The 13,992-nt window shown below is 49.2% G+C and overlaps 1 protein-coding gene across 2 annotated transcripts in view; it reads left to right on the top strand.

Annotated features, from left to right (window-relative positions):
* Positions 1 to 11,212, top strand: part of SPTLC1 (serine palmitoyltransferase long chain base subunit 1) — a 104,137-nt gene extending 92,925 nt beyond the window's left edge. For both annotated transcript variants that reach the window (XM_070400903.1, XM_070400904.1), the window contains 3 exons: positions 6,035 to 6,152; positions 8,553 to 8,626; positions 9,949 to 11,212. In XM_070400903.1, coding sequence (XP_070257004.1) covers positions 6,035 to 6,152; positions 8,553 to 8,626; positions 9,949 to 10,042 — 286 coding nt within the window. In that variant the 3' untranslated portion in view covers positions 10,043 to 11,212. The remainder of the gene's footprint in view (positions 1 to 6,034; positions 6,153 to 8,552; positions 8,627 to 9,948) is intronic.
* The last annotated feature ends 2,780 nt before the right edge of the window (positions 11,213 to 13,992 follow it).

Below are 13,992 nucleotides of genomic sequence, written 5' to 3'. Positions count from 1 at the left end.
CCTAGATTTGGAGACTTTTTAAAAATTATAGATTTGTCTCATGCTGAATTGCACTGATATTTATTTATTTATTTATTTACTTACTTATTGTTGACAGTATTACAGATGTCTCCCTTTTCCTCCCTCTTTGCCCCCTCCCATACAGCCCTGCTCCGCCCCAGGGCTTCCCCATGCTGTAGTTTCTGATGGTAGGCCTCCCTTGCATTTCTGACTAAACTCCTACTCAATTGCAGTAAGTTTCTACACTAATATATTTAGTTAGCTTGTATTTTCATTTGAATTTTTATATCCATAATTGTAATTTAAATGGACCTGGGGAATATTATGCTAAGTGAAATAACCCAGTCAGAGAAAGACAAGTACCGTATGATCTCACTCACATGTGAATCTAGTGAACAATATAAACTAACAAAGTGGAGACAGACCCATGGATACAGAGCACAGACTGACAGCTGTCGGGTAGAGGGTAGGGGGCCAGGTGAGAAGGGTGAAGGGATTAAGCAAAAAAAAAAGAAAGACTCATGGACACAGACATCAGTAAGGTGACAGAGGGAAAGGGGGTGGGGGGAGGTCGGAGGGGGTAAAGGGGAGATAAGTGGTGGTAGAAGGAGACTTGACTGGGGGTGGAGAAAACAATGCAATATATAAATGATGTTTTATAGAATTGTATGCTTGAAACATACACTGTCACCCCAATAATTTAAATAAATAAATAAATAGTCCTATTATCTTTTTTGTACCAACCTTTCGTTCTGGTAGCCTCAGTAAATGAAGGAACAGTGTTTCCACCTTCCCTGCGTTTTGAAGCCATTGTGTAAGACCAGGTCCCCCCTAAGGTTCTCCAGCCTTGGGCCTTTGTATTGGGTTTAGTCCGTGGTAATCTCTGTGTCTGCATTATTTCCTCATTATATTTCATGTTTCTTTATTTTGCATTTTTATGGTAAACTTTCCAGAAATTTGCCTAGCTCATTTTCTTTAAATTTAATTTTGTTTCTGTTTTTATCATATTTCCCTTTTTTTTTCATTGATTTCTTTCTAGTTTTTTTGCCTTCTTGGAATTTATTCTTACCCTTTTTTTAGCTTCTTGAATTTAGGTTACTGGTTTTATTTATTTTCCAGTAAAGATAAATAGTCTCTAAGGCAGTGATGCGGGGTCACTTCCATGTAATTTTGTGAGTCCCCTCTAATCAGCGATCCTCCTCCTCGTCTCAGAGGCTGCGCACCTGGGGGAAGGCAGCAGCCTGTGCTCGTCTGATCCTGGGACACGAGTGGCTGCGTTCCAACAGACACTGTGTCCAGCCCTCCCCAGGCTGGGGGCACGCACGGGCCTCGTCTGAAAGGCTGACTGCTCTGTCCTGGCACCTAGCCAGTGCTTAGTATTTAAACATTTTGATAAAATAATATGCTTTCGAGAATTTTATTTAAAAAGTTGAATAGGCCCTGAAACAAGTTTTTAAGCTTCTGAGCTCAGGCTATAATTCTGTGTCCACGTGGTTTTAATTACACTTTCATCTGCTCTTCAGTCGTGGCAGCCAGAGAAAGGGCACTGCGTTTCCTTCTCCCAGCAGCCTGCCCACCTGCTGGGTGAGGGAGCCCTTTGTTTGAAGCACGGGCTCAGGTGGGCTGTAGGTGTCCTGTGTGTATTACGGAAAACCCAGGCCTTTTCATTAAAGTCCCCCTGAGAATATATGACCTAAAAACAGTTGGTACTTTCTTATGGACAAGTTTAACACATTTGGAGTTCACATAGGATATGGGTTTTGAACGCATATTATTTTGCTTGTACATCAATAAAGAAAACTAATCTAGAAGGTTCTCCACTCTCCAGAAGCCCTAGATTCTAAGACTCGATGATTCCAGTTTGCAGCCTGGCTCATTGAGAAGTCATAGCATGGCGCGTGACATTCAAAGAAAGGAGGCAGTTCAGTAATGTGCAGGGAGGTTTGAGGCCGGGCAGGTTCCTTCCAGCAGGGCGCATGCTGCGTGGCGTGTGGTGGACAGGCTACTAGTAAAAGCTGTGGAGTCCTAACCTGTCTGAGGAATCAGGCATGCTACAGGTGCTTTCTGTGCTCACTTAATTCTGAGGGAAGGATAAGTCTTTTCGGGTGAAACAAAATGAATGAGAGCAATCCAAGGTGCTTAGCCTAATCTATAATAATAAAAGTGTAATATGCTAATTAGACCAGACAACTGAACGACCTTCCAGACAGACCTCCTTTCCGACGAAGCCACGGTGGCGGGGGCCACGGCAGAGGTGGTTAGGGGCAATCAGGCAGGTAGGCGAGCAATTAGGGGCGATCAGGCAGGCAGGCGAGTGGTTAGGGGCGATCAGGCAGGCAGGTAGAGTGGTTAGGGGCGATCAGGCAGGAAGGCAGAGTGGTTAGGGGTGAGGCAGGCAGGCAAGCGGTTAGGAGTGCGGGGTCCCGGATTATGAGAGGGTGCAGGCAGGGCTGAAGCATGCACCAGGCTTCTAGTGTCACATAAACATGCATTACCATTGGTACCAGGAGATGGGTCAAAATCACCCTTAAAACCATTCTCCCTGAGAGAGGTTTCCTAAGAAGGAGGAACAGAAGTGTTAGCTCAAGTAAAATTTAAAATTAAACATGCAAATAAGGACACTTTTCAATCAAAACATATTGCTGGTAGTCAGATTATACCATTGTCAATGTCAGCAATTCTTCCTGTAATTTATGAGATTAAAGATGAGGTACAGACTAAAGACTTAGATGATAAGCAAGGACACAGTGTTGCCAGTGGTGATGCGCAGTCGAGGAGGGAAGGAGACAGTAGTGTAGACCATGCATGTCGAACTCAAAGGCTAACGGGCCAAATAAACAAGGTTTAAGTTTATGTGGGCTGCAAAAAAATAAAAGCTTCAATTTTCATAGAAACATAGGTTTATTTCAATAGAGACGTGTTGAATACAAAGGGCTGAAATAAATGATTCATCGTTAACATAAAATAACTGAACGTTTTTATAAAAATTAATATTTTTTCTTGAACATTAACATACCAAACACTGAATAACTGCACAAATTAATAAGCATAATGGAAATAAACCTATTTTTCTTGTTCTCCAAAAGCAAAATATTTCCTATTGCGCACACCAAACAAGTCAGTCTAAGACTAATGACGTGGCAATCAGCTGCTAAAATATTCACTGCTAGTATTAGTGGAGAGAGATGGTGTGCCTGCACGTAAGGCGTGTAAGGGAAATGAATGCAACACGATTATAGTAACCAGTCATTAGCAAACATTGTAGTTCATTATTATTAACTAGGGGCCCTCGCCCTGACCGGTTTGACTCAGTGGATAGAGCGTCGGCCTGCGGACTCAAGGGTCCCAGGTTCGATTCCGGTCAAGGGCGTGTACCTTGGTTGCAGGCACATCCCCAGTAGGGGGTGTGCAGGAGGCAGCTGATCAATGTTTCTCTCTCATCGATGTTTCTAACTCTCTATTCCTCTCCCTTCCTCTCTGTAAAAAATCAATAAAATATATTTAAAAAAAAAAATAACTAGGGGCCCGGTGCACAAAATTTGAGCACTGGGGGGGCATGTCCCTCAGCCCAGCCTGCCCCCTCTCACATACTGGGAGCCATCAGGGGATGTCCTAGTGATGGCTTAGGCCCTCTCCCTGCTCCCCTTGGGGATAGGGCCTAAGCCGCAGTCTGGCCTCCCTTTGTGGGAGGTGACCGGGCTGATCAGGGGAAGGCACCAGCCCCATCACCCTGCTGCTGCAGCCACTGCCAGTCACTGCAGCCAGAAAGGTTTTTTCATCAACGCAGATTCCAGTCCCTTCACCATGAAAAAAATGACAACTTTCTTTAGGCATTTTCAAGATGTGTCTTTCATATAACAACTAGAGGCCCAGTGCACGAAATTTGTGCACTCAGGGGGGTCCCTCAGCCTGGCCTGCGCCCTCTTGCAGTCCAGGAGCCCTCGGGGGAGCAGATATCCTTAGCGCTGCAGGTGGAGGTGGGAGAGGCTCCCACCACTGCCGCTGTGCTCGACAGCCGTGAACCCGGCTTCTGGCTGGGTGGCACTCCCCCTGTGGGAGTGTACTGACCACCAGGGGGCAGCTCCTGCATTGAGCATCTGCCCCCTGTTGGTCAGTGTACGTCATAGCAACCAGTCATTCTGTTGTTCGGTCGATTTGCATATTAGCCTTTTATTATATAGGATTTCTTTATTATTTTTTTTATCCTCACCTGAGGATATGTTTCCATTGATTTTTAGGGAATGTGGAAGAGAAAGGGAAAGACAGAAACATCAAAGTGAGAGGAACACTTTGATTGGTTGCCTCGTGCGTGAGTCCTGACCTGGGCCCTGGCCAGGGAGGAGCCTGCAACCTAGATACATGCCCTTGGTTAGAATTGAACTCAGACCCTGCCATTGGCAGGCCAAGGCATTATCCACTGAGCCAAACCGGCTGGGGCAGAATATGACATTTCTTAGCCCTCCAGCAGTGGACCTTCGTTTTTTTAGCCAGGAGTGTGGTGAAAAACCTAGATCACCTTTTTGGATTCTTATTACCCAAGTTACTAAGAATGTTACCAGTGGCATACAGGGAGCTTAGCCAATGAGCAGTCAGAAAAGGTGTTTCCTCTGTAGTTCACACCAATCGCCGGCTTGGACCCCCCTCCACCACCCCCCCTGCCCCAGGCCTGACGCCTCTGGCCCAGGCGTCAGGCCTGGACAGGGGACCCCCATCTCCCTCCAATCGCCAGATTGGCCCCTCGCCCAGGCCTGACGCCTCGGCCAGAGGCATCAGGCCTGGTCAGGGGACCCCCAGACCCCTCCGATTGCCAGCTCCGCCCCCCGCCCAGGCCTGACGCCTCTGGCCCAGGCTTCAGGCCTGGGCAGGGGACTCCCACATCCCCCTGATCACCGGCTCGGACCCCACCCAGGCCTGATGCCTCTGGCCCAGGCGTCAGGCCTGGGCAGTGGACCCCCTCCGATTGCCGGCTCCGCCCCCCGCTCAGGCCTGACGCCTCAACCAGAGGTGTCGACCTCCATCACCCTCCGATCGCCAGATCGGCCCCTTGCCCAGGCCTGACACAGGGGACCCCCATCTCCCCCCGATCACTGGCTTCTGGGGCTTCTGGGGTCAGCCTGCAGCCTGGGATGGCGGCTGGCGCTGGCCCCTGCGCTGTCCCGCCCTGCCTGCAGTATGCAAATTAGCCGCCATCTTTGTTGGTTAATTTGCATATTGCGCTGATTAGCCAATGGAGGCATATCGAAGGTACGGTCAATTACCATGTTTATCTATTATTAGATAGGATTACGTATAACAGGATATTGTAAAAATTAAGTTATGAAATTTTTATTAAAACATTCTTACATACTGTTATATTGGCTGGGCCGCAAAAATATTCGTTGTGGGCCGCAAGTTTGACATGCTTGGTGTAGAGCAGCGGTTCTCAACCTTTCACAGGGGTCGCCTAAGACCATCAGAAAACACATATGTAATTATACATTGTTTACAGTAGCAAAATTACAGTTATGAAGTAGCAACAAAAATAATTTTATGGTTGGGGGTCACCACAACACAAGGAACTGTATTAAAGGGTCATGGCATTAGGAAGGTTGAGAACCACTGGTGTAGAGCATGATGGTGCAGCCCCTCCCTGCACTGGGAGTGACAGCTGAGACCAGGAGCGACCAGCGCTGGCCACCAGAGGGTGGGAGAGAGCAGGTGAGGAGAGGAAACAGCAGGGCGGAGGCCAAGGGGCTCAGGACCCATGAGGAGACACCTGAGGAGGGGCCACCTGAACCTGTGACATGTGACCCAGAGGTGTCCAGCAGCCGGGTCCTTCCTCCCAGCCCGCTCGCAGGAGCGCGAGGCGGGGTTCTGGCCTGCGAGCACTGCCAGAGCATGCATTTGACTTTGGTTGAACCGGAATCCCCCCTCCGGAGGTTCCTGTAACAGTCAGTGTGAGTGGCGTGCACTAGTGCAGACCGTGGGCAGTGACTTGTGTGGAGACGCCGAGCTGGCAGGGGTGGGGCTCTGACTGTGCTTGTCTCCCCTCCAGCATTTCTGGGCTGAAAGTGGTGGGGGAGGCCCTGTCCCCAGCCTTCCACCTGCAACTGGAAGCCAGCACTGGGTCCCGTGAGCAGGACGCCAAGCTGCTGCAGGAGATCGTCCGGCAGGTGAGTGCCAGCCCCCCAGCGGTTCTGCTTGCCCCACGCCTCCCTGACCCGAGCAGCCTTTTCTGTCATTTCACAGCTCTCTTTGCCCCGGGGTAGGGGGAATGGAAGAGTGTGGTCCCCCTCACGGAATGGTGCTCGTCCCCAATTGAGTCTAGCATGTCTGACAGGGACAGCTCACGCCGCTGGTGGTTTCAGCTTGCACTGAGGACGCTGTGTTCTGGGCCACATTGTATTCACATGTAAAATACTCTTGCTTCTACTGAGTCACTAACCTTCCAGAAAACCCTTTTGCTCACCATGTACAGCACCAGGCTTTCTTACACGTGGTGGGGCCGCATGGTGTGTAGTGACCCCAGGCAGCACTGGACAGCTGACTGTCAGGGTGAATCCCAGCATCGCTCAGAAACAGGCCATAGTGACCTCGTAACGGAAGGCCACTTGGTAGCCATGGCTAAGTTGGGTGTCAATGTATTTAATGTCTGAGAGGCAGTTTACTACCAATTGTAACTCGGTTACTAACCAAGAAGAGACCCCTGGGGAAGACCACTTGCCCTTTTCTGTTCAGCAGCCCCCTACCCCGCCCCCACTTCCCTCCATGCTGCTCCCCGCAGAAATGCCCAGGGGCCCTGCGGCTCCGGAGCCTGCATGCCTTGCACTTCCATCAGGAGCACACACGGGAGTGAGACGAGCTGCACGCTATTCTCCACCTGCTCTCTCCGCATCCCTCCGCCCGGCATCAGCGAGTGTGATGGCTGCCGTGTGGCTGCTCAGGATGGGCGCAGTGCGGCCACCTCTGGCTCACGGCTTGCCTCAGACGTCCTGCGTCCTGCGGTGTGTGTACCACATCACCTGGAACCACAGGTTCCTGGGCAGCTTCCTGCAATCTGGCCATCTGGGGTCAGTCCTCTTAAAAAACGGTCTCACCAGACACGGAACATGAGATCCCTGATGAAGCTGGAGTGCTCTCACCTGCCGAGGGAGGCAGTGTCATAGCTGTCCCCTCCGGTCAGACAGCTCCACAGACGTGAAAAAGACAGGCTCTCAAGGGACCAGCGTCCTGTCAGCCAGTGCCTGCCTCGGTGTTGTTATAAGTGTACAGACAGGAGGAGTGACAGCACCCGTGATACCAAAGCAGGTTCTAGCTTAAACACCAGCCGAAGGGACAAGCCAGGCGGTCAGTGCGATCACAGGGCCTTCCTGTGCGGTGAGTTAGCTTCCCAGGCAGGAGTCGCCGCTGCAGAATGGGCCTGGAACCGCGTTGGGGTTCATGGCGCCGTTCTCTGCACGTGTGCGTGCGGGACATGGGCCTTCCCTCAGGCCGGGACCAGAGCCCCACTCCGGCTGTGTATCTCGCTGTCCCTGCAGAGACAAGACGGGAGGGAGGGCGGCAAGATCGCCCTCTAGCAGAGAGCCTGGCGGGCTGTCTTCCAGCCACGGTGGGTGGGCAAGGGAGCAGGGCGGGCTCTGGGGACGGCACTGTCTGCCACGCGCATGTGGGAGGCGGGCAGAGCTCTCACGTGGGTGCCTCGCCACAGGTTCCACCTCAGGGCCGGTGGTCCCGCCCTCCCCCCTCTTCCCAGTGCCTGAGGGACAGGAGACCGGAGCTGTGAGCCTTAAGCTTTGTAGAACTAACAGGGTTTGTCGAGTTGGTCTGTACACACTGAGGTGGGTTGGATGCTTCTTACTAGCCAGGCTGGGGGCAGCCGGGCAGGTGTCCACTTCTGGACACAGATCAGCCCGTGCCATTGCCCCTCAGAAACCCTGCCCTGCCACTTAGAGAATGCCCCTCCTGCGGCTGCCTGGCCGCCACGCACAGGTCACTCCTTGTGCCGCCACGTGCGCTTTTTCACAAGTCTGACTCGACTCCAAACGCTTTCGTCACCCCAAAGAAGAAACCACGGTAACGCACTCCCTTCCTCTGATTCGTTATGCCTTCGTTTTGATAGATTGTGTTTCCAGTTCCAAAGTGTCAGCAGGTGACGGCGGCCTGGAGAGCGGCCTCAGACGTGTGCAGCCGCCTGGCGGGCCGGGCACTGGCCAGGGGGAGCAGGCGGTCAGAGAGCTGAGCTCCGAGCCCTCTCTCTGCTGGCGCCAGGCCCAGCCCATCCTGCGGGCTTTGCTGGCACGTGCCCCTGTCCCAACTCTGCTTTGTCTGAAATGACTGCCAGCTGCCGTGGCCGTGTACATGTCAATGAAGTCGACCTAACGCTCCGGCTCTGGTGGCTCCCGCCATATCTTTAAGTCCTGCCGGCCACGCGGGCTCCGCCGTGGTGGGTGGTGGAGGGCTCCGCGTACGGTGCTGCCCTCACTGGTCTCCAGCCGTTGGCATCGGACCGGGCGCCAGACCTGCCACAGGGGTGCCCCTTGCGCCTGCTGTGGCTGACTGCCCTCTTCCTGCAGTGCATGGACCGGAGCATCGCCCTCACCCAGGCACGCTACCTGGAGAGAGAAGAGAAGTGCCTCCCGCCTCCAAGGTTGGTAGACGTTGAAGTATGGCCTCACTTTTGTTCCTTCTCTAACATCTGGGTGAGATGTGTCATGGTTTGAAGTTTTTGAAAGGGCGAGGAAGAATGTTTATCATTAAAATAGAGTACATCAGCTCTTGTCTGTTTTCAAACTAGATGTTTTCACATTTTAACTGAAAAGCCCCCAGGACTCACAATGCCCTCCTAGTTGACTGAGAAATGTCTGAGGTCCCAAGAACTGAGATGGCAGGTACTTCCCACCCTCACAGCACACGGTGTGCGGCAGTGTCCTCCCCCTTATAGAACCCAGGCAAACAGCAGTGGCGGGATCGGAGGGGCGGAAGCCAGCGTGGGGATGCGCCTGGACTCCTGGTTTAACACAACACCCCCCCTCCCCCCCGCCCCGCCCCGTCCGCGTCCAGTGCAGTGAAGGAGGGAGACGCTGAGGCATGGTTTGCAGGGCACGGCATGGGGTCAGTGAGGTCACAGAGAAGTAGGCCTGGGAGGGACTTGGGCTTCCGAGAGCAGCTGACGTGTAAGCTGAGCCCAGAAAATCGAATATGTCAGACAGCCTGGTGGGCATGGAGCCTTCCAGAGGGAGTAGAGTGTACGTGGCATGGCGCCCCCGGGTGCAGGTGGGAGCCAGAGCTCAGGCGTGAAAGGCAGCAGCAGGAACGAGCTTGGAGCCATCCCGGGGGGCCTCGTACATGGGAGCCAGAGACGGTGCGCTGGGTCTGCAGGCCCCCAGCAACAGCTCACAAAGCACCCTTAGGACGCTGCCCTCCTTCCTCGCTGCGCCCAGGCAGAGGTGTGACTGAGTGTCAGGACAGGGGCCGTGTTGGCCTTATGCCCTGGGCTCCATGCCCAGCACAGTGCAGCTCAGCAAATGTGTCCAGTCGATACAGTAGATGTTTGTAGGGGACAGAGGTAGAACTGCTCAGAGGAGCTATTTGTCTTCAATTTTCTGCCAATTTGAAAATGTTTGCCTTGCTGCAAAGTATTGTAGAGCTTCCACATGACTTACTGAATTACACCAGGAGCAACCAGACAGTCCATTAATTGGAACTTTGGCCTGGGGTCTGGGACTGCTGAAGCAGTCGTTTACGTAATAAAGACCGGTTTTCTGGTGTTGCTGGGCGGAGCCCCCTGCCAGGTCACGTGGAGTAGACACACTAGCCGTTCAGGCAGGAGCCACGAGCTCCTGTGACAGGTGGTGTCAGATGTTTGGGGCCTGCAGGACCCAGGGCCCTGCCCCACCCGCACCTGCTGTCATGGTGAGAACAGGCGGCAGGCTGAGCAGGGGGCGTTTTGTCTCCTTCCCCATCTCGCAGCATCAGGGTGGTGGTCACCGTGGAGCAGACGGAAGAGGAGCTGGAGAAAGCTGCGGCCACGATCAAGGAGGTAGCCCAGGCGGTCCTGGTCTAGTCCCGGAGGCTCAGGGCTGGCCACCCGCACACAGCCTCGCCACGCGTCGGAGGCCTGCACCGACTGATGGGCATCGGGCGCGGTGGCTGCGGCCTCGGCATGACCATGCGAAGGATGCTGGTTATTTTTACAAAGAAAACATCTAAAAGCCCAGGAACTGCTGGTTGTTTTTTAAGGAAAACTGGTGAAAGCATACAACTGTGTGAAATCATGCTGTTTAGTGCTATCTAAATGTTCATTATACTAGTATTTTATATTCTTCCTTTTGTTCTTGTCATTGTTTAAAAATGGAGCTTCAGTTACCGTCCCTCCCTCCTGGTGAAGACTGGACGTTCCTCAGGGCTTCCGAGGGAGCGCCCAGTGCGGCCTGGAGAATCCGACTGCAGGTCCAGCTCCGCCCCTCGCTGTAGGCTGCGCCTTGGGCGCTCAGTGTGGCTAACGTACAAAGGAACACTTCTCTGTGCAGTTATTATAAACTTCTCATTCCATTTGAATCCTGAAATTCTTACAAACACTACGTATTGCCATTACGTCATTTCTGACAGCTAGTCTTAGCCTCTCTACCCAGAGAATAGCATTAGACTTCCTGTGTGAGAATTTAAATCAGATCCTATTCTGTTTTCATGATTGACCTTTCTGTTTATTACGGGGAGATCTAATCTGTTTTAGGAAGAGGGTTATTGTGACGATCCTGTGAATCATGCCCTCAATGTTCTAGAATATTGTGAATGGATTCCTAGGGACATAGAACTGCAGGCTTTGTCTAAGCTAAGGAAAATGAGAAGTTTTTTCTTTTCAGTTGATTGATTCCAAATATCCAAAAATAATATAAAGCACTAAAAATTACATTATGAAGCTGTACCTCAGCTGTTTTCCCTTAGCAAACCCAGTGAGGTGGTGTGAATATTTGTTGCAGGCACCCATGTTGCATAAGTATTAAACCTTTTTTCCCTCTTACTAACAGTGAAGGAATGAAATTGTAGAAATGTCATTTTTATAATCTGTGTTCATCCTTTAAAATAACACCTTTTTAAAATGTGGTTTTGATTTTGCTTGAGGTACTTCGTCCAATACGGCCTTGTGGCTGCTGCTGCTGCTCACAGGTGCAGGGCTCTTCGCAGGGTGAATCTGTTTTGTTTGTTAACAAAAATAAAGTTACATTCCTGATAATGAGTCTATTTGTGTATGTAACATACTCAACAGAATATTCTCTTGATTTTACTTTTCTACAAATCTAGGATGTTATTTTTGTGGGAATTGGGTGAGGTAGAAAAATATTAACTTCTTAGTACTGTGAGAAGTGGTGTCAGGTGTCTGGAGCCTGCATAATTTCAGTAATGTCTCTGAAATTTCCTACCTTCCTACTAATTTAAGCCTTGGCCACATAGAACTACAAACATACAAGAACCATTAGTTTATAAATGATGAGGATAGTAACTTTTAAACTGCTTTGTACTTTCCAAGTCAAAATTGTAACAGCTGTGTTTATTGCTACTTCTAAAAAGTATAAATTCCCGGGAAAGATGGTAGAGCACATTATTTAACTTCAATCCCCAAAAAATACCAACATTTTAAACAAAAATAATGTTTTTAATTATTTCTATAAAATGACCACAATCCAATAATGTAAATGCCAAAAAATGTCAGTTAGGCAAAATGTTGAGGAAAACACTCAAATCTGATGCAGGTTCCGAATTTCTTCCAGAAACACAGGGTTCTGAAGTGCTCGGGAAGGACGCTCTATTGAGAGAGGCGGCGGCTGCGACATGGGGAGCCTGTGTCCACCGGGCACAGCGCCAGGGTTGGCGCCGAGCGCTGCCCTTCCTGTTGTCTGCAGTGAGGGTGCACTCAGGAAAGCAGCTGACGCAAGTCGGACAGAGAGACAGCAGCGCCGCAGCCGGACCAGGTGCGCGGATGTGCGCTGCTGTCTGTGATATGCCACCAGGTGTATGACGCAGTTCAGTGTCAGGTAATGTGGATGGGAAAGGTGCATCTTTACATCTGAAATAACAATATTCTGATGTGTGGGCCTGATGCCATCTTTCCTGTGGACATAAAACCTTCGTCCCAGAAATAGAGTGTGTTTGAGGATGCTGATAGGCACCTAAATCTGATTATCTCCATCTGAACTATCCTTATGAAGACAGCAAATAAAGCCATCTATAGCCACACCTACTCTATGGATTATGTTGTCGAGAATACTTACACTTTATTTCCCTACTTGTTATCTGATGAAGAGAATGCACTGGGAGGCTTAAGGAAGATGAAACACAGATAAATCAATAAAAATTCCCCCAACAGCAGTATACAAAGCAAAACAAAAGTGAAGCAGCATTTTGAAGAGATTCAATGCAAAAAAAATGAATGTGAATCAAGGACTTTATATCCAGAAAAGCTATCTTTCAAGTAACATGTTTATAGAAAAACAAAATTAGAGCTCAGCCAGGCTAGAGTGGGTCAGTGGTTGAGCATCGACCTATGAACCAGGAGGTCAAGGTTCAGTCCCTAGTCAGGCTGCATATGGGAGGGAGCCAGTCTCTCTTCCCCCTTCCCCTCTTTCTAAAATCAATAAACATCCTCGGGTGAGTGTTTTGTGTGTGTGTGTGTTTTTTTTTTTAAGAATTATAATGGGCCCTGACTGGTTTGGCTCAGTGGATAGAGCGTCGGCCTGCAGACTGAAGGGTCCCAGGTTTGATTCCGGTCAAGGGCATGTACCTTGGTTGTGGGCACATCCCCAGTAGGGAGTGTGCAGGAGGCAGCTGATCGATGTTTCTCTCTCATTGGTGTTTCTAACTTACCCTCTCCCTTCCTCTCTGTAAAAAAACAATAAAATATATATATTTTTTAAAAGAATTATAATGGGAAATTTCAGCAAAAGGACAAATAGGAGCAATGGATATATTTAATTAGACTGAAGTAAAGATGTGACAAGTAGAAAATATATAAATGTTACTTTAACAAAGTAGAAAGAAGTGATACTAATAAAATGTGGAAGGAAAACTTCGAATAAGCTCATTGTGTAGATACAAGAGACAAACCTAAACTCATGATTCAGAAAGGCTAAACAAAGGAAAATGGAGCCCTCACTGGTTGCTCAGTAGTTAGAGCATCAGCCCACAGACTGAAAGATCGCGGGTTCCATTCCAGTCAAGGGCACATACCTTAGTTGCAGTCTTGGTCCCCGGTCTCAGTTGGGACATGTGCAGGAAGCAACCAGTCAATGTTTCTCTCTGTCTCTCCCCTCCCCTCCCTTCTACTCTTTCTAAAAATCAATGGGAAAAGTGTCCTCAGGTGAGGATTAACAAAAAAAAGGAGAAATGATCATCCTGAGAGCACAAGGTAGAATTCAAGCCAATAGACATTAAATATGTATTGCTAAAGGGCACAATTTAAAATAATGATATGACAGTTAACAAATAATTTTGCGCTAAATATTACAACCCACACCTGAAGTATATATTATGTAGATAGATTCAACGGAAAGTAGAAATACACTTAAGAGTAAGAGGTTTGAACTTTTAGTCCAACACAAGTCAAGTGGGAAAAAGTAGGGCTATGGAAGACCTAAGTAATATAATACATAGATCATATAGCAATACCAAGCTTTATACCTGCAGAATAGAGAAAAGGCTTATTCTCAAACACATGCAATTCACAGGTATTGATCACGCATGAGAAAGCATGGATTAATTTCATAGATTACTAGGTTTGCAAAGAAATGAAGTGTGACTATACTCAGGGGAATAAAGCAGCCAGTAGAAGTTATCTTGATCATCCCCATATGATGAATTTTGTAAAGATTTCAAGGCAGTTAAAGTATAGGAAATCATGTTTATAAAAAGTAAAGGAAATTATGATGATAATCACAAAGAAAAATTGTTTTAAAAGACTTAACATGGAAATTTTGGAGTTGAAAAATAAGAAAACATAAAATCACTAAGAGGGCCATC

Source organism: Myotis yumanensis, unplaced genomic scaffold (genome assembly GCF_028538775.1).
Source record: "Myotis yumanensis isolate MYYU_CA2020_CCGP unplaced genomic scaffold, mMyoYum1.0.hap1 SCAF_21, whole genome shotgun sequence".
In the NCBI taxonomy this organism is placed as follows: Eukaryota; Metazoa; Chordata; class Mammalia; order Chiroptera; family Vespertilionidae; genus Myotis; species Myotis yumanensis.
Note: the sequence above shows the minus strand (reverse complement) of the source record. Positions and strands in the feature narration are given on the sequence as shown.